The 20,680-nt window shown below is 38.6% G+C and overlaps 1 protein-coding gene across 6 annotated transcripts in view; it reads right to left on the minus strand.

Moving 5' to 3' along the window:
* Positions 1 to 219: 219 nt before the first annotated feature.
* Positions 220 to 20,680, minus strand: part of TMEM131L (transmembrane 131 like) — an 84,625-nt gene continuing 64,164 nt past the window's right edge. For 4 of the 6 annotated variants that reach the window (XM_065836620.2, XM_071807778.1, XM_071807777.1 and 1 more), the window contains 16 exons: positions 20,393 to 20,535; positions 19,641 to 19,783; positions 19,131 to 19,317; positions 17,943 to 18,128; positions 16,200 to 16,349; positions 15,007 to 15,623; positions 12,445 to 12,596; positions 11,063 to 11,187; positions 9,389 to 9,546; positions 8,324 to 8,509; positions 7,344 to 7,422; positions 6,182 to 6,267; positions 4,830 to 4,950; positions 3,107 to 3,195; positions 2,123 to 2,265; positions 220 to 632 (listed from right to left, as the gene is read on the minus strand). In XM_065836620.2, coding sequence (XP_065692692.2) covers positions 354 to 632; positions 2,123 to 2,265; positions 3,107 to 3,195; positions 4,830 to 4,950; positions 6,182 to 6,267; positions 7,344 to 7,422; positions 8,324 to 8,509; positions 9,389 to 9,546; positions 11,063 to 11,187; positions 12,445 to 12,596; positions 15,007 to 15,623; positions 16,200 to 16,349; positions 17,943 to 18,128; positions 19,131 to 19,317; positions 19,641 to 19,783; positions 20,393 to 20,535 — 2,844 coding nt within the window. In that variant the 3' untranslated portion in view covers positions 220 to 353. The remainder of the gene's footprint in view (positions 633 to 2,122; positions 2,266 to 3,106; positions 3,196 to 4,829; positions 4,951 to 6,181; positions 6,268 to 7,343; positions 7,423 to 8,323; positions 8,510 to 9,388; positions 9,547 to 11,062; positions 11,188 to 12,444; positions 12,597 to 15,006; positions 15,624 to 16,199; positions 16,350 to 17,942; positions 18,129 to 19,130; positions 19,318 to 19,640; positions 19,784 to 20,392; positions 20,536 to 20,680) is intronic. The other 2 variants (XM_065836622.2, XM_071807779.1) reach the window with 1 other exon arrangement.

Consider the following 20,680-nt stretch of genomic DNA (forward strand, 5'->3'; position numbering starts at 1 on the left):
GGTGTAAGTTTGTACCTACAAATGCTAAACCACTCCTACTTTATACCACAGAATGTAAACTTCAGGAGAAGTATGTGCAGTACAGGTTCATGGATGCTTTTAAGAACCTAATACTGTTCTTATTCTTGAAAAATTTGACTTTTAAATTTATAGCCTTCACCTGACAATAACAGCATCCTGAATAGGCTTTGCTTTTTAAAATGCACTGAATGCTCAGACTTCAGTAAAAAAAATTTATTTTCAATATAAAAAGTGCCAAAATATCCACCAACATTGTAATCTATTCAACAACCAGCTTACTCTAGTAATCAAAATTGCAAGCATCTTTATTCACATTTTTAATCAAATTCCTTTCACACGTTTCCACAGTAACCCGAGTCCCTCGAAAGTGGGAAATTTGCATTTCGATTGGCTGCTGTAGTCCATATGTCCAAGTTCATGTAGGCACGGAAGGGGTTAAACCTTGGGTAGTATTCCTGCTTACACATAACTGCCTGGTTCTCCACGTGGGTCGAGTGTTGGGTCGTGGCACTGACGGGGCAGCAGCTTTCATAAATATCGCTCTGAGGTGCCCAGATGGAACCAAAAAGTCCAGACATGGGAGACAAGCTTCGGGTGCTTGAGAGGTAGGGCTGTAGGGCAAGATAAAAATAAGCATGGGAAACTGCAAAATGGAGCGTTTTCCAAAGAAATCGTGGCAATGTGGTACTAAATGGAAGGAAGCAGCATTTATGCAGAGAACTTAGGAAATGCACAAGTAGAAAATTGTACACGAGTTTAAAACCACTATGGCTGCTGAAAATATTACAGCAGCATTACTCCGTGTGTGTAAAGGCACTTAACTAAATGAAGCCATACAAGCTCCTCCCTGCATGGCATCGATATTACTGTAACAGGAACACAATACTCAGTTCTGGTCAGGCTGTCAAGAAAAATAAGAGAGAAACTGAAGACAGGTGAAAAGCTCCATGCATGATTTGGACTTAAAATTAAAAGAGAAGGACACCTAAGAAATGGCAAGAAAAAGGTTGAAGTACGTGTCAGTAGTGAAAGACTATGCACGCCGGGAGCAGAGAGGGATATTCAGTTTGGAAAAGAGACTCTAATTGGAAACAAGGGAATTTAGTTAGAATATTTCGAAAGCTTATAAAGAACCTCCTGGAGGGCAAGATGTGTTAGTCTGCAAGGAAGTCTCTTGGAGAAGGTCATGGAAGTCTTGGGACTTTTAAAACTGAATGAAACACTGAAATGTATTGTGGTGAAAAGCTCGCCAGGGAAATGAACTGAATTATCTAATGTATTTTCCAATCTCTACCTTCTGTGTTTCCTGGCATTCCTGAATAAAATATGAAATAAAGCCACATTTATTTTAGGAAACAATCTTCTACCAGTTTTGCCACTTTTTAACACAGCAGAATTTTCACTTTTGCAGTTGGAAATATTTCTTGCTTTATTTGGTTAGTTTTATTCAAAATAAATCTACTGTAAATTTTTTTAAAAAATCTAAAATAGAAGATTTTGAAATACGAGCAGAAGAGAAGGTGGTTACAATTAAAGACCACCTTGAACTGAAGTCACTACATTGCACTATGGGATGACATAAACATGGCTGGTCTGGAGCATAACAGGTCAAAGTCAGCATGCAGAAATCTGCACTAATCCATCTTAAATCACTTGGATTTCCTAGCAAAAAAAAAAAAAAAAACCAAACCCTGTCAAAGTCACTGAGAGCAGCTGTCCATTCAGCTCTACAATTTCAAACTCTCTTTGGGTTTTGCTGTCAGCACTTTTTGTGTTTTACCCTCATCTGGAAAGGCTGATTTTGATAGGAAAAAGTCTCAGTAGACTATGTAAGTCCAAAATGCTTTTCCATACATAAGATGATTTTAGTCAATTTTCAGGCAAAAGGATCTGTCTTAAAATTTCACAGAAAAGGTCCAGTAACATTCTTGACCACCAAGGGACAAAGCTGGACTACCAACACCAGCATCAAATCCATACACCAGGCTACTTAAAAGATTCATGGAGAACATGCAAGCAACAAGGAGGGGAAAGACAGGAATGCACTGGGAAGGCTTTGAAGAGGCACATGAAGGCAGCACCTTGCAGTGACAACACTCACTGTGGAGTTGATGTAGCTGGCGGGCTCCCAGGTAGGTGGCATGTTGGGAGGTGCGTTCCAGGCGGAGGGACAGTTCTGGTCAATGAAGGCTGTATTCTGCACCGCTGCAGTACCTGGGAAGCCACTAGGATAGTTCATGTTTTCTGCAGTTTATAAAAGTAGAAAAGACAGAATAAGGTTTTTGGAATATAAATAGTACTGACATTTCTGTGGAGCAACAGTGAATCCTCTCAGAGTGAGCCAGGCTGGAACCCACCTAAGCCTTCAGTGACTTCAGGGAGCTTCAGGGCAGCACAGCAGCAAAGCATAACAATTTCTGTTAACACGGCTACCGCTCTGTATTAGGGACCCAGTAACAAATTGCTATCAGGAGGACGGAATAAAGAGTTGGCAATCTCTCTACTGGAGAACAGAGTCTTTATTAGCCACAGAACGTGCATGGCAGAGCCTACCCAGGCTTCACTGCCAACATGCCTCAGCTCTAAGCACCCGAGGGATCACCATGCTGCCTGTGATACTATAGCCTGACCTTTAATTATTGCTTAGGTAATGCTAAAGAATTCTAGGTTGCTGCCAGTGTGCTTCCCAAGCCAAGAAATTCTAGCCTGGAAAGGTAATTGGTCACGAGAGGTGTTCTGTTTCACACACTGGAAGGCAAAAGTCTGCCAGAAGGGAAACAAAGAAAATAGTGCAAAGAGATTTGTGTTATACTGTGGTCACAAGCACTTCTCTCTGTTCCCTCTCAAACAGAGTCCTGTGTGCTGGCTTTTCAGGCTTAATAACTGCATACGAAGATCAGTCTTCTCATCTGCCATATGCAGACAGTATTTATTGCTACAGAGCACCCAGTCAGCTGGAAACTGTAAAGTCCGCTTAAGTAATGCATGCCCAGATGTTTATAGGACAAACTCAGCCTTTAGTTCTACAAAAGGTGAGAGAAAAAAACATGCTTATTGGTAATTCATAAGCTTTATTTCATCATACCTTCTGGGAAAGCACCATATTCATTCATCTCTAGTGGACAATACATGTTGGAAAACTGGCTGTCACAAGCTGCGTTCCAGTCGATGAAGCTGTCCCAAGAAACAGAAAAATACGCTGTCAGAAACAATTCGCAGAACTTCTGAAAATTATTTGGAAATACTTATTTAATCTAAAGCTGTTGGATGCAAAAACACCTGTAAGAAAAACACCTGTAAGTGATGATGAGGCTTTTCACATTCCACTTGCCAATTCTGCCAGTACCTGCTCTGTGCCACTACATAATCACAGCGATTCTCTCACTGAGCTTTCTGTCTCTTGGAGGATGAACAACTTGTAATGACGGCTACCAGAGTCCTGCAACACCTAACTGTGTTCAACTTCCTCCAATGTAAAAAAAAAAAAATTGCACTTCTTTTCCCACAACCACGGTAAGGGTAAAGTGAAATAATGTGATTTAAAACAGAAGACCATGTAACACATTCTCAAACATCTGAATGCTTGACAATAGCAATTAAAATGGAGATTTCTACTTTCCCGACCACATGTTAAAGTCCTGTTAAACAATTATGTTTTCTAAACTACACATTAATTTGTAGGGATTACACTTGTTTTAATTAAAATCATTTCAGCATTTCAAGACGACTTTTCAAAAGTAATTCTTAAAGACATCACGGAAGTCAAACAAGCCCTGCTATGCAATGACCCTGAAGAAGGCCAAGTCTGGAGCAAGTCTGGACAAGATAGGTATATAAAAGGATTTCGCATTGTGCTAGTTCAGTTTCACTATTCAGGCAAGAAGTTATCATAAGTTATCACTACTACACATGAATAAGTAATTACATGTAGTTTTGCACATGAAGTCTAAACTGAGATTGGCATACGAAAGCAACATAGCACAATACAGAATCTCCCTCAAATTCATCATGTATTTCATCTGATTTAAGAGTCAGACCATTTGTCATTGCTGCCACTCATCAGGGCTGCAGTTTGTTGACACGCCAGACCCGAAATCAGCAGGCTGGTTGGGATCACAAGACCATCACTCAGGAATTTCTGTGTTACCACTTCATCATTTCCCATGACAGGATACGACGTGAAGAATTGGCTATATTTCACTGCTATATTGTGGCAGAATATTTCTTCTCACTAGTTTGTGGTGCATTTTTCATTAGTAAAATTTGCGGTGTGGAGAATCTAAAGTATAGCAATTATTCAAGTTCATCACTACAGGACGATCAACCCGAATCTACACAGAGCCTGAAACAGTCAAACCAACTTATATCTTTACACCACCTTCAAATGGGACCATTTGCCTTTATTTAACAATGTCTGTTCCTGCTATTTAACACGAGTACACACTGCATAACACACTGCATGATACACAGAAGCTATGTATTTAGCAAGAGGGCAATGAACCTAAAAGCCAGGCTCTCTGCCTGACTATGCAAGTGGAAGAAATTAAAAGTATTTCATTAAATTTGAAAGAAGTTCTAGAATATCTATATATGAGCAGGAACACCAGTGAATTTGTCTTAGCAAAATTAATCACAATGTACTAATGGAAGAGCATAAACAACTAGAACTAAGACTGAAGCAACAGCAAGAATTTTACTTTAACTATCACCTGCCTTACAAATATTATAAGCTCAAGTATAATCCTCTGCATCACCGAAACTTGAACAAAGCATTATCCCTACTGTTTACATGAAATGTAACAACTTGCCTGTTGTGAACAGAGGGGGTTTCTTGGATCATGCATGGTATGTTATTCTCAAGATTGTAGTTTAAACTGTTTGACAGGCAGACTGGTTGGGCAGGCCACAAGTCTCCTGTTGGGTAAAGACCTAAAAAGAGAAAAGGGAATGAAATGCAGAACAACAGGAAGAAGGCTCCAGAAACTCTGAATATCACAACAATACTTTATTCTCAGATTCACAATTAATACTGTATGCTAGATAAAACAGAATTATTTGTCATGTCTTCAAACAAATCTCAAAAATTCTATTTGTTAAATATATATAAATACAAATTTGAACCAAGGAGTTGAAACTCAACAAAACAGGGCAAGAAATTCTTACACAGAGTCCTTAATTCATCAGCTGCCAGCACCAAGGCAGCACCCTTCCTCACGGCAGGACGGAAAGCAGGGAGGTGGATCCCCACCCATCAGTCAGAAACCATCTCTGAAGTCCAGCAGCATGAATGTAGTGGGAACAGGGTTGGGTTTTTAATAGACAACAGCCATTCATGACCAAACAATATGTGAACTCTTTATGGCTGTATTTAGCCCCCAGGGCAGGTATTCATTGTGCAGCTAAGGACTGATTGCCCTGGCTGCCCACAGACACTTGGTTCCTATCAACTCTGTGAGAACAGGCAGCTGGAGAAAGGAAACAATAGAAATCAGCAGTTTCCATGAGACAAGGGTTGCAAAGTTGGCTCTATTTCATTATTTCACACGATATTATGAATATTGCTACTGTGGAAGAAGTTTTATCAGCATTTGTATCCTACCAGACTCAGGTTAAACCTGCAGCAGCCATGGGCAGTCAGTTCTGCTGCCCAAAGAACCATGTGTCTTCCAACTACAACACCATGAGGCCTGTTGCTTTTATGAATCCCACTTAACAAGTTAATAGTACTTCCCTTTGAGATACAAACAATGAAAACTCAAAAGTTCGAACAGCCCCAACCCAACCTCATTCACTACTGCTTTCGAAGTCCCAACTGAAAATTTAGAGAGAAACGCAGTTGTATTTATTTGATGTTGACCTTCATTTTAACACAGCAACCAGTGCTCTTGATCTCCCAACTGCATTATTTCGGGAAATACATCTGTGCAAAGCAAGAAGGGGAAAAAGCAAACACTACCTAAAACGTGAGTTAAAAGCTAAATGCTGTCTTGACACAGAAGATGCAGCAAAAAATGTCCAGGTTATAAGCTTAGCTTTGTTAACTTTGCTCTTAACAACATGTCTGTCAAGTCAGTGTATACAAGTGCTACAGGCAACACCACTGAAACTGCTTAACGAAGTCTGCAAAAAAACAGCTCCAGTTGTTAATAAAGTAACTGACCTTTATTTTTGTCAGGATCTGCAGCTATGTCAGTGAAACCGGGACATAAGGTTTCAGGATATTGGGGGATGCTGTTCATGTCTCTGCTGAATGAAAAGAAAATTTCATTTCTTAAGTCTAGATACTATTATATTTCATAATCCAAAGTATTGCAAAAGAAATATACACAGATGTAAAAAGTATTCTAATAAACATCACGATTGTTATTGCTTTCCCAGTCTTTCTTGATTTTTTTTATTTTGAATTAATCACTGCACAATTTTTTAAAGTTTTTCTTTTCAATTAAAAGCCAGCTACTTATTACACATGCAAAATGAATAAAATCAATACATCTTAATTAACCTACTTTCATTATTGAAGTATCAACCTATTGCAAATTAATTCAACAGCTCTTTTCTAAAATTGGCAAAAAAGCTATAGTCCATGAAGATGAGCAGGATCTCTCAGAATATTTCAATGTTTCAAACAGCTCTCAGGCAAGTTTACTTTCATGTGCATAAAGACACACAGGTACACATGAATATCAATTTTATATTTATCAAACCCCAAAGAAACTAGTTAATGTGAATGAAAAGGAAATATTTTCAAGTACCAGAATCCCAGAGGAAAAGGATTAAAAATTACTTTCACTAGTGAAAACAGAGTCATGAATGAGAAGTGAAATGAGGACTCGTAATAAAAATTATAGATGCTATCTCTATTACAGTAAAAAGGTAGAAAGGAATATGGGGGAGGGGGAAATCAATTTTCATGCTGTATATCCTAGGAGAACATTTTTCTCATTAAAAGAATAGCATCAACTTGAAAGTCTCACACCCACCGTTTTGGTTTTGTTTTAAAAAATGATTTTTACTTTGATACAACTAAGTGTTAATGGAAATGTAGTTAAGTTGCTAAGATCCGGACGAAATGAGAAGGTAAAAACAATTTCCTTTTTTCCCTGATTTTATTTTATACTTGGAAGCATTTATCACATTTCTCCAGCATAATCCATTTTACATGTATCATGTACTGAAGAAGATTCTCCTTCTTCCAGCTAGTAAGTATAATTAGATGATCACAAAAGAAAAACAACAGGTAGGTATAATTTATCAAACTGAGAGAAGATTTCAAGTTGATGGTGTTTCTTTAATGTCTTAGAGGTGTAGATTCAAATTTTTACCTGGTATTGCAGATGTTATGAGACAGATTTAAAGTGACAGGAGTTTCAGATGGAAAATCATTTTGTGAAATATTCTCTCCTAAAGAAAAGAATGACTGTGAAAATCAAAGATCCTAAAAAAAGAAGTATGCACAGAATATACATACACACAAATAGACTCATCAACGGTGTTAATCAAGTCTTCTCTCAGACTGGAGTATCACACAATTCATTATCTATTAGATCGGAGGTTCAGATACACCACATACTATCTTTTGGTGATGTAAAGGTTTATACATGCACAAATATGCATGTAAGTACATGCACATTTTTAAATTATTCAAAACAGCTTTTTTTCAGGTACTCAAGGCTGGTTTTAATTGTGCCACTTCAGCACTTTCTTTAAAATTTAGTTCTAGTGCTACATCAATCTGGACAGTGATGGTGGTGACAGGGTTTAGATTTTCAACTATTTTAATGATGCTCAGGCATTCAAAAAACTGCAGTAAATGAACCACAGTTCCCATCTCTCACAGTAGCCAAGTGGCCCAGATCTCCTGGCTACTTATGCCTCAAATACCACCATCCAATTTCAGCATCTTCAGATCTGAACTGTTTTCACACATTCCTCGTTTGCAGATTTCTTAAACAGCTATAACGAAAGGATTGTATTTTTATGACAATAATGTGATGTAACAAATTCAAAGGCAGAAATTGCTTTGACTAGAGACTCTCAGTTATTCTGTCTTTCCATGAAAACTAACTGTGCAGCTTCCTCAGTGAGGAGCCTGACATTTTCTCTACAGCCTGGCAGTTCATCTCCACAAAACTTACGGTACTTTTCTTTCAAGGAACAAGTTCTGTCAACCTTTCCTTGTGTTTCTGAGAGGTGCCCTATAAAAGGCAAGCTACGTGCTCCATGCCACGATACGCCTTTCCATGCAGAAGGAAGGCTGAAACTCTGCCCACTATGGTGCAGAGGTGATATTTGCAGGACTTACGAGATGGAAGAAAATGCCTGGCAGTGATCATGGGCTTTTTATCTCCATCTGAACTGCTGGTGCTGCTCCAGCTACCCCAGCTCCCACGACTGGCACGAACACTTCCTGATGAACTTCCACAATCCGAACTTGAATCAGAACAAAACTTCTCCAAACACTTCTTTTTAGATCGTTGATAGAAGCTTTCTAAAGAAGTTGTGGGGAAAAAAAAAAAAAAACCACACACCAAAACTCAACTCAACACATAACATTTAAGAAAGACTTTCGCATGAAGATTCAGTGAGAAGTCATCTGAAACATGAATTTACATGGATTCTCTGAATATCTTGATAACAGAACAGAAACTGTTAGCTTCAGGCTAAATGTGCCAGCCCCTACCATGAGGAGCTTATGACCTACATGACATCCCCAGTGCAACGAATGCAGCTAGAGGCAATAGTTTCAAAGAGGGAGCCCATATAATTATTTGAAATATATGGTTAATATTTTAAACATGAAACATATCCTGGCCATAGGAACATGCCTACTAAAAGCAAGGACAAATGTTGCAAGTAATTCGTAAGCGGTATATTCGCTTTCTAATTATTCCATCAGGGAGGCAAAGAACAATCTTATAAACTGATATCCTTCTTCAGCTGTCCTCTTGCTAAAGCCCAGGAAAAACACCTGATTACAATGCCAATGGAAAGGCAGGAAGCAGGTACCCAAGCTAGTGGTGGTTTTGAAAAATGACCTGCCTATTCTAAAGGTGGCGTTTGCAATAGAGTCGCTTCAGTTAACAGTGGCTGTAATTTGAACATGCAAACAGACTGTCAGTCCTCGACCCAGGAATGATAGATTATGGCTTCAGAATGATTCATCTTGTGATCTGCACCACCAACCAAGCCCTCAGAGAAAGCACACAGAGCCCTTTTGAAATGAGCACGTATTATTTCAGGCACTGCATCGCACCAGTCCTGCCGTCTTCGCGCCAGGGTTTGATGGGGAGAGGAAGGAATACAGCTCAATTGCCACAAAACCCATGTTACATTTCCTCCCCCATTTAAGACAATTAAGTTTGCATACCTGTTTCTCCCTGTATAGACAAGCTCCCAGCTTTCTGGTCTGCTTTACAATTTTCCCCGTTACCCTGAGGACACCAGGCTCTTATTCCAATATTCGCTCTCAGTTCCGGCCTTTCAAATTCACTGCAGATATGCTTCAACTCACTCGGCTCAGGGACCCTAATACAACCACACCCAAAGAAACACGTTTGCATTTTACATTTCAGCTGTATTTTTCCTTTTCAGGCATTAAACATGTCAGTTCAAATGGCTATTGAGGCAGGGTATGGGGCAAGCAACAGGTTTAGGAGTCTTACTCCCCAACTTTACACAAACCTAGAAAAGCTTTCCCAAAATGCAACACCACACAGACTCCTATTTCTCAGGGCAGGGAAGCAAAATAATGCATGTACGGTTAATTCCATTCTCTAACTTACTTGCAGAAGGCAATCAGATATTATAGTGTACGAAGATCTAGATAAAGAGAAAACCATGCCCTATGTCTAATTCACTGGCACAATTACAACTAGAATAAAACCATCATCTGAAGTAATCTTCAGTTTTTGCAAGTAAAACTGAAATATTTGGATCCAATATCATAATCAGAGAGTATTAAGGGAAACCACAAAATCCAGCTCTCAAATTTCTAGAGGAAGGAAATTGTTACTTCTTAACTCAGAAAGCACCAACTGCTGAATCTGTCCAAGGAAGAGATACCATATTTCACTATTTCACTTCCATTTTTTTATCCTTCCTACCTGCGAAGGTGCGCATCCTGCAAAGATTTACAGATATACTGCTTTCCCATGCAATGAATAGTAATTTGTTTATAATGAGTTATAACAGGCCCTTCAGATTTACAATCTCCTTGTTAAGTTCACTGACCTCAACAAGACCACTTGCAATAAAAATTAAGTCTGTGAAGGCTTTGTAGAATTGTGATCTTAATTCAGAGAAGTGAGGAAGGGGAAGGAGAAGGATTTTCTCCTCATAAGTGTTTCTATTCTAGCAGCAGTTTATAATTGGTATTTTTTTTCAACAATCCAAATAAATTAAAAGAAATTTTAAAAGAAAATATAAAATAATTAAAGAGTAGTTTGGTTGACTTTAGAAATGTATTTAAACAAACCTCGGGGCAGTGAGGAAGTAACTTCTTGAAGTGCTCTCAATATTCTTTTGAACCTAGTGCTGCTCTAACCTTTTCATTCATTAAGGCAAAAAGGCAAGACCCTGTCTCTTTTCTATGTATTTCTCTTTCTGAACTACTAGAAGATAACATTCCCTCAATTACTGAATATAGCAGATAATTATCCTGAAGGTTGAATAATTTCAACAATTTTATTTTCCTTTTTTCACTGCAGAGAATACAAGACTGGATTTTACCCACAGAATACACAGGAGGGTAACCATCCAAACTTCAGAGACAGCAAATTCCAGACTATAACGCAGAGTGACCACTGCTATGCAGAATGGAGTGTGTCTATATACATGCAGATTTACAAATGGAAATTTTTCTTTTGCTGGTGATACTTAGTACTGCACATTCTTAATAATAAAGGTTCAGGCCAGGATTAAAGTGTGTTTATTTAAATAGATAAAGCAATCCTCCTATTGTACTACGCAAAACTCAGAAAAAACCTATGAAAACATTAAAGCAACTCTGGATTTCTTCATGATTTGGTGAGGCAATACATACCTTGTAGATATATTAACATTCTTCTTTTTATTTTTTCTAGGCGTTCTATTTCTATTCCAATTCATATTTGGTACATTTCCTTCCTTCTTCTCCTGAGGTTTCTTCTTCCTATATGCATCTTCTTGCTAAATGTAAAAATACGAGCTGAGACAATACATACTTTAGAAAATGAAGTTACCTCAGTAAATGAACTCCACTGGATTTTTCTAGCTAAACTTCCCTGGACAAAATGACCTGACCCAAATGCATAGTTACTTCATGATTTAGTGCCTTTCCACAGCACATCCTCTTTCCAGCACCATCAACTTGACCAGCCTTTCCAAGATTCTGTCCTTCACGACACCAACAGATGATGAGAGAAAAATGTTTGAATTCCCAGTGTTAGTATTTCCCCCCTCATAGCATCTAGCTCTGACTTCCAGGGAAATAAAAAAATAGGGGGGAAGAAAAAGGAAAGCAGTCAATAAAATTCCCAATGTGCTAAAAACAAAAAACATCTGCCAGATTTATGATCAGTTTGTATGCAAGTTCAGCAGCAATAAATCCTCCCTTTCCTCAGCAGCTGGGGGGTTGGGGGAAGGCACTCATTTGAATTACAACTGAGGAAATTATGGGGTAATTTAACCAAGAAATAATAGTCATTTTTTAAAATGCAAAAAACAAACTGAGCACCATCAGCCACACATGGAGAGAAGGTTTTAACAACAGTTCCCAAAACAAGACTAGACCCTTTCTTTTCTGCTATATGTTCCTCAAACACGGTAAGCAATTCCTCTTCACACCTTTTTGCCATGGGATTCCTATCCAGCAGACAGGACACAAATATAACCCAAAATTCTTGGGTTTACTCATTACCTAATGAAGTTCTTTAAGTGTTTTACACTGCTTACAAGAAAGGTATAGTCTGTTAAGGGGCTTCTGCCTGCTGTATTCTCAAATGCAAATTTCTGATGCAAAGCCCTATATTTAGAGGTCAGGTCTGCAAACGAATGCAAATATGCCCATCTGGGGCACCTCTCCTCCAGAGTACGTTCCCACATCACTGCTGTGGCTGATAGCTGGCATTAGATTCCAAGCATGTTTGTGCCTGCCCTGACAATAACCATTAATATCTCTGCTTGTGATACAACCAATATCATAATACAAGAGCTGTTTTAATTTTTACCAAAACTGTTCATCATTCTAAAAAGCAGCATTAGTATGCAGTAGATGTGGGACAGCACATCTGTGTATTTCCTTGTTCATCCAATTTACAGTGTTTCAGATCTGTGACTGTATGTAATAGTCCCCACATACACATACCTATGTATGTGTATACAAATACACATAAAAACCAAAAAGATCCTTTTAAACTTGAAAAGCAGAAAGATCACAATACAAACCTCAGAAGTAATCTCCTCTTTTGCACAGCATGGAGTCTCTTCCTTAGGTCCTTTATTAATCTTTTTCTCTGTGGAAGGCTTTAGGTTGATCTGCTTTTTTAAAGTCTCACAGTTTTCTGTTTCATTCCTGAGAGGCACTTGCTGGCTATTCCCTACAATTAAACAGGAACATCAGTTTGTCTGGGAAGAGAATGGGCTCTCAGTCATAACCACATCATCATCTACCTTTCTTTAAAAACAGACTTGTGCTCCTTTCCAAAACACTAGGAGACTAACTTCTAGGCTGATGATGCTGAAAATTTCAAAATCAACAGCTAATGCTGTATAAAAATTTCTTATAGCAGTTGCAAGAAGTAGATCTGTATTGATTCATGCTCATGGGCACACCAATCCCAGCACATGCATAAATTGCCCAAATCCTGCTCATCTTATCTGAATTTGAGCTATTTGGGGGCCACAGGTCCGTAAGGTAGAATCTGAAGCCAGAGAACACTGGGCTAAAAAACAAACAGGAAAAACCCCTGCAACCTGAGTAGGGATTTTACTTTTCAAAAATGGGTAGATCAATATAAGGACAATCTTTATTTGGTGTTTTCTGTCTCTAAAGTGCCCTCTGCATTCACTATGAAGAAAAAGGGAAGTCATCCTTCCTTTAGGATGGGTTCTGCATTAGAAGTTCATTTTCTTCAGAGTTTTGTGAAGAAGAACTGTCCTTGTGTAACAAAAGCCAAGAGATGAAGAAAATGAGAGGAAGTCTGCCCCAGCAACCAGCTGAGTTGCCCAGTCGAGTCACAGTCCCCAAGCTGGATGGGACAGAATTAACTTCACCTCTGATCAGTTCCAGGTATCTCAAGATACCTGCAACACGTCCCCTGTGATCTGCTACTGAGACCTGTGGCTGCTCTACATGAGAAACACCATCGCTTATCTCACTGAACTGGTCTTCCCAAACATTTTTATGGTTTTCTATCTACCAACAAGCTACGACATTCCAGCTCTGACTCAGCTGCCCTCTGCTCTCTGGTGCGGGCACTCACAGTTGCTGCAAAAGGTGACCATGTGAACAAAACACTAGGAGAGACACCAGGCAAGGGAGGCTGCCAGAGCTCTAAAAAATGCTCTCTTGTTCTCCAGAATGCAAACATGAGAGTACCTGATGTCTTGATGACCCCCTGCTCAGACAGAAACCAGTCTGTAACTATAATCAAGATCCAAACACTGCAACATGGTACTTTTTAGACTTCATTTTTCCTACCAGACTTCTTGAAACACAGAAATACAACCCTGACAGTGCAGAAAACCATAACTGCTAATAAGACAAGGCAGCAGATTACCTTTACCACTAAATACAAGTAACTGTAAGTACTCCTGAGACACTCTCTCAAGGTGGAAGTTCTGTCAATGAAGATGTCTAGTGTCTCCCAATTGGTTTATGTATAACCATGATTTCCACAGCCTGTACTTAGTTACTTCTCTGTGTACATAAATACAGTTAAGATATAATTATTAATTTTTTTATTTCCCCCATCTGATTTCCTAGTCCAAAACAAATAACAAAGACCACTCTGCAGTTTAGGAGCACATGAAGAATGCCAAAGTACTTTGCAAGTATGAGTGAAATTATCCCGCCTCCACCTGAGACAGGACACTGGCACCCGCTGTATCTCACAGATAATGACGCAATGGGAAGCGACGGTCCCAGGGTAACAACTACACCCTGCAGAGGGGCCTGAAATCCCTCTGTGCTGGCTCACTTACTAAATAAACTCTACCACAGCTACAGCAAATACCAGTCTTCAGCATTCAGCTGCCTTGCTGAGTGCCTAAGTAATGCCAAGCTGCCAGAGTACACATCCTCCTCTCCTATGTTCTTGATTTCCCCCAGGTGCTCTTGGCCTGCTCTTAATATTCTGGGTTGTGAAGCTAAGAGGCAAGACTTCCCAGGCAGCTTAGTTCCACAATTAGAAAAACAACAACAAAACCACAAAAAAAAAAAAAAAAAAAAAAAAAAAAAAAACCAAACAAAAAAAACAAACAAACAAAAAAAACAGCATAAAAAATACAGCTATGCAGTTACTAGAAGAAATGTTGATCTGCGGATTCTTACAAAATATAATTTCACAATACTCTGATGTCAGCTTTTGTTATTTTCGCTGGTTTTATCAAAAGAGTTCTGGATATCCAGTACTGAATATGCCTGCTTGGTGATTAAAAATCAGGCATCAGACTTCCAGTGGATCTGAAAATCGCAAAGTGGGACGTTTCTGAATATTTGAAAAGGCCAATTTATATCTTATAAGAAGATCTAGAACATCAATTATTTTAACCATTAAAATGTTACAGCACAAGCCTGAAATATGTAAACCAGGCAAATTTATGATTTATGAAACAACTTTTAATTCAAGCTGTTTCCTTAGGAATGTAAACAGATAAATCACAGTGAACACATAAGAAATACCACATCTCCTTGTCCCACGCAAAAGACAAAATCCTGTCACAGTGAACTCAACAGAAGATTTCACCCAATAATTTCAACTGACAGAAATGGCAAAAAAAAATTACCACTATTTTTCCTAGAAATTTCTTGCAGTTCCGGCTGTTGCTGAGGTGAATTTCTGGACGAGTGACTTTCAGGTAGCTTCTTGGACATCTTCACAGGACAGAACTCCTGTTCTTTGAGCTCAACTAGATTTTCTGAAGTTTTAAGGTTAGTTTCCTTAGGAAACATACACGTTTGAAGATCTTCCTTCAGATCACACTCTGAAGAAGTATTTTTAATGAGAACTGTATTTTTCAGTGCACTTTCTTCTTTACCCAGAAAGTTTTCTGGAAGAGTTAAATTCTTGTTAACGTTTATGCCATTTGCATATTTTAGCGTTACCCAGTTTTCACTGACAACATCAGTGCAAATGTCCTCTTTTGGTGCCAAGATTTGGTTCTCCGCAATCTGATTTTGTTTCTCATCAGTAGTTACAATGGCACTGCCAGCTACTGTGTTTGGTTTCTGCTTACTGTAGTAAACTGAACATTTGTGTTTCTTCTGAGAGTGGCTGTAGGTCGCAGGACTTCTCTTTGCTGCATTCTGACTTCGGCTGGAAGAAGTGCCTACAGACAGGAATCCCTTCCCTTTACCTTTATCTGAGGAACTATAGGAATCCATAAACGTCTTGCAGCTTCCTCTGGAGAGAAAAAGAAATATTTGAAATTTGTCTTTATCTATGAAGCTATCATGAATTGTTTTATGGGATATTTTTGTAAGAAAAGAAAGGGGAGCATATATTCACAAGCCATGGAAGTGCATTAGGACTTCAATATAGCATACCAGCTAAGCACATTCTGATTTCAGTGGGAATTGAGCAATACTAAGTATGTGCTTAGACATCAAACATACTTATATGCTTCAGTAAGCGTCTAATTGATCACCCAAGAGGGGCAGATTTTAGGACCATTAATGTACTTTACATTCTTTTCATACCTGCCACACATGGTGTATCCTCAACTTCTACCACACAATTTTTTACCCCAGGTACTACTGACAATATACAAGACTAATAAACCCCTGAGTTCTTCCATTTCGCTTTTGTGGAGATGAATGTACACCATCACACTGAAAGCTCTCTCAAAGAGGTCGCCTGGAACACCATCTCCCCTAAACCAGCCCACGGCCATATCGAAATACAAACAGACAAAGCATCACTCCACAATAAACAGGGTACAAAATAAGGCAAATCAGAATAAGAAAAAAGTATTTTTACTTGTAGGAATCAGAGCTGATTACACCAACAGAGTTGCTGTTCTGCTGCAGTGAAGAACTAGGATTTGGTCTCTGTCTTGATTTCACGAACTCTGCTAGAATATACTGGGCTTGCTGGAAGGCTATCAGAATCACTCCAAGCAGGGACAAGCTGCCAAAGAAAACAACAGATACTGATATCTACAGTTTTCAGGAGTATTCAGTGAAAGAGTTAAAAAGCTTCTAACAAGATGCACTTTTCCAACATATTGTTAGAAAATGCTAAGTAAGAAGACTGATGGGAAAACTCAAAATGTAGTTTAAAATAAGTAACAGTTGTAATGGTCTTTTTTCCCCCCCTTTTTTTGCTTATAGCCCATGTTATTCTCTCAATAAAATAACTCAGTCATGAGCTTCACAATGAAAAAACCTAACAAAGAAAAACTCCATTCTAAAAAAGCTAATACTCAATTTGAAGATCAGTTAGAAGTAAGTCTGACTACAACACAACGGCAATAACTCTTGATACCTATCAGTCTTCTGAGTAGTTTCTATTCATTTATGGTAGTTATGTCATTATTTTGATATTTATTTAATACTGTCTCTTTCTTTTCCTAGAGAAAATGCTGTCATAAAATGGACTACAAATGCCACCATACTTCAGAAATAAAACTGAAGCTGAAAAACATCCTCTCTTTCTCTCTAGTGTATTAATTGCACCAAATATAAATTGACCAGAACAAAAATCTTTGTAATTTATCAAACCACCTTCTCAAACACACAGTATAAATTTTGTCAGCAGGAAAACAGAATGAGAAATTCCTGACTGTTAAGATCCCTGTAGTTTCCCTTCTGTTGCATCTAGAACCATGTAACATGGTCATTATTGTTGCTTCATTTGTGCTCTGACTCTTTCAGTGTCAAAAGAACAACGCAAGCATAACCACCGTGTGCATTGGGATCTCACTCAAGTATGCACCCGCGTGGCTACTTATCACCTAACACTCACATTCACTGTTTGTTGGCATGGGTGGTTGGAATTCAGAGGTGGTGTGATGAGAGCACTGGATGTCATCTGTGACAACATAACATTCAGTTCATACTAAGCAGTGTGAAACATTAGTAAAAAAAGACGAAAGAAGAACATGTGTAGGAGCTCTTAGAAACAGTTTACCACGTGCAAGTAATGAGTCAGCTAACACAAGCCAAATCATCTTTCAGGGGCAGCCTGTTCAGCAGTGTGCCTAGCAAAAGCTAACAATAAACACAAAAATTTTTTAACAAGTGAAAGGAAGAAAGAAGTAGAAGGAAAATCAGGTTCTCACTTCGTTGTCTGAAACTCCATACCTAAAATTCATGCAAATTTTCTGGAAATACTTCAAGATAATCTACCAGTCTCCTTGATTCCATTTAAGATGTTCAGATACTAATGCTACATGTGTGTCTCTACTGCAGGGGGAGTAAGTCTCCGAGCAAGGAGAATATGCACTGGGTATTCCGGTGGGGGTATCCTAGCCCTTTTTCTTTGCAGCCTTAACATGGAATTTTATCAGGAGGAGCAGCAAGAAATGCTTGACAACTTCATCACCAGCTACTGCATCACACCTAAGCTGTCACAGCCAGCTGGCAGGACTCTTGGGAGACAGATGCAGTAGAGATGTAGGCGCTATCACCACTAAAAAAAATTAACACGAGGCAAAAGCGCTTGCTGACCTTTCACTGGCAGGTGCCTTTCAAACTGGTGCAGGGGCCCTGAAAGCATTACCTTACAAAGAGGACAGTGAGTCTCCAGAAAGACTCTTCCCAGCTGGGTCCTGGCACCACATCTGCACACAGCGGTAACAGATGGTGAGGAAGAGTCACGTTGAGTGTGAAGTGGAACTCCAAATCAGCAGCAGTCACCAGCGTAAGCTCCCGGATTACCCATGAAGATGTAAAGTCAGGAGTGAATCTGCCAGGAAAAGCAGACAGAGCTGGTGTTGTTTTTCCATTATTGGGCTGAATTTTCTGAATTTTCTGAAGTCACACTGATACGAAAAAATACAAAGTAAAAATGGCCACTGTCTGCTTAGACTACGCAGATGGCATTGGCACCTAAGAGAAGTAAGACTTTGAGGTCATCTTCAAGCAGTAAAATACATGTTTTTATTGTGATTCTTCACAATAGTCTTGCTAGTGTAGCTCGTTTTTCTTTTCTCAAGGAGGTGCACATGATCAGTTCATGTTAACCAAAACACTCTTTACCAAAAGCACAGTTGTCAAACATACAGGCACCATTATGTCAGAAAGGGCTGGGTACTAGGATAAGTCTAGAACAAGGCTGGAAAGACAGGGAAACCAGTAGAAGACATCAGATTTGTCTCTTCTTCTGCTTATTTCCCTGGCCCATATCATGGTGCTATTTGACTGCCATGAGTACTGCCTGAAGATATGACTTGCCTTTCCAATCAGTAGAGGTGATACTCGCTGTATATGAAACCACAGCTAGTACAATACAGTAATATTAACTATACTTACATTTCAGTCATGACTAACTCAACAGGATTTTTAAAAGAAATCAGTTTTAGACTATGTGTAATGTTAGGAAAACATGACTAGATTGTGGCCAGGTTACTTGAAACAAGCTAGAGAATAAACACCAAACTAAAAGAAAGCCAGTGGAGAGAATTTCTTATTCTTTTATTGTGACAACTCTTTTGTTTTAATGTATTAGTTCATAATGCATTGATAAAAGCATGTATACTGCTTTTGAAAAATAAAGGAGTCTTATAAAGAAAAACTACTATATTATCCATTTGTTAGTACTACCCTTACTGAGAAGGAGAAATGCTTATGAAATTTATATTCAAAGCTCCCCAAATTCTGTGTGGGGGTGTGCTACTGGAGGGTCTGTTACTGAAATTTATTATTTCAAATTTCCACTTAAGTTGTCAGCAAATTTGTCAGTGCTTACACAATGCTGATCTCTCGTGATGAGTTCTGAGCCAGGAAAAATTCCTGACAGTCTAACACTTCAAATCCATATCCTTGGCAACTGTATCCATTGATTTTCATTGATGAAATTGTTATAGGAAGAGGCCCAATGTTCTCCACTTTGAAGTTCTTCGTAATGGATAGAATTTGCTTGCTGTCTTTCAGTTCTTCAAGAAAAAAAAAACAAAACCACAGTGTTTAAAAATTATGTTCTCACATTTATAAAGAAACTGCGATTTTTACTTTTAATCTAAAAAAAATTCAGAAGTGACCAACATTTTAAGACAGACTGTTTTGCAGTAGTGTATTTCTAGATTTGTAACTATCCTCAGTCACTGTTTTGAGAAAATGGAATCTACACTTCTCATGACCAAGCTCTTCAGCTTTTTCTATTTCAACATTCTCTTTACTTAACATTACTGTAGCATATCAGTATCACTATGGAGTAACATAGCCAGCTACAAAAATCAGAGATCTGCTTCTTACTCACGTCGTCTGCAGTCCATTAATGTAGCTTCTGGCACTTTGAATCGAAGAGATCCTCCTGCACCAGGCAGTCTTCCCCCTACTTTGAGCAATTCTTTGGCTCCAAAGCCTTCTACACTGACCACATCCAGAACAGTCAAGTTGTTTCTGCCATAATATATATAAAAAAAGCAGTCAGCCACTAAAACAAATGAAGTTTGAAAAATCATGGTTTTGCTATCTAGGTGCCAATCCAAGACAAGTGTTTCAGTAACAGAACCACTGGCCACACCTGGATACATTTCTCCTAAATAAAGATAGTATCACTCTGGAACCAGTCACCAGTGAAGGAACAAGCTCTTTGGTCACTGCCACTGGATGACAACAGTGCCACCTACTAAAAATGGTTCCTTCTTCCGTAAACTCTCTTTCCTCTAGAGATAACCAACATGTGGCTGCACATTAGACTCAATGGATACTCAAATTCTATCATTATGGAGTTAAGCTGAAAACACCCAATGTGTTGCTTCCTTAACTCAAAAATTGCCGTAGTACATTCACATGCATTTTATAAAACCACTGATCACACATTGAGAAAAAAAAAAAGGTTCTATCTTTTAATGACTGAACCATGAGGCACAAAGCCTTTTAAAGCAATTTTTATTAAACTGGAGGTGTTCTGACTTTTGAATTTTGGCCATTTGTCTTTGCTCCAGAATTTGGCAAATTCATTTTTACATTGAGTTGGTCGATTCTCACAACTGAAACCTGGCTTACCTGATTAAAATAAGGGAAGCTACTCTTTTGTAGTCAGTTGGTGTAAAAATTACACCAACTTTTCTGGTTTCCAGTGGCTGCAAACTTAACCAAAGCAGCTCAGAACTGCATTTCTTATTGACGAGATCCTCTTGATGTGGATTCTGTTAAACAAAAATGCACTTCTTATTCACAAAAAACATAGGTGTTTCAAGTTCTGAATAAAGAAAGCACCACATAAGATATTTCTGGCAAGGTGCAATAACCGCTAACTAACTTGTTATACAAAAGCCTTTCAATTTGACAACA

This window comes from Patagioenas fasciata, chromosome 4, assembly GCF_037038585.1.
Source record: "Patagioenas fasciata isolate bPatFas1 chromosome 4, bPatFas1.hap1, whole genome shotgun sequence".
Taxonomy (NCBI): Eukaryota; Metazoa; Chordata; class Aves; order Columbiformes; family Columbidae; genus Patagioenas; species Patagioenas fasciata.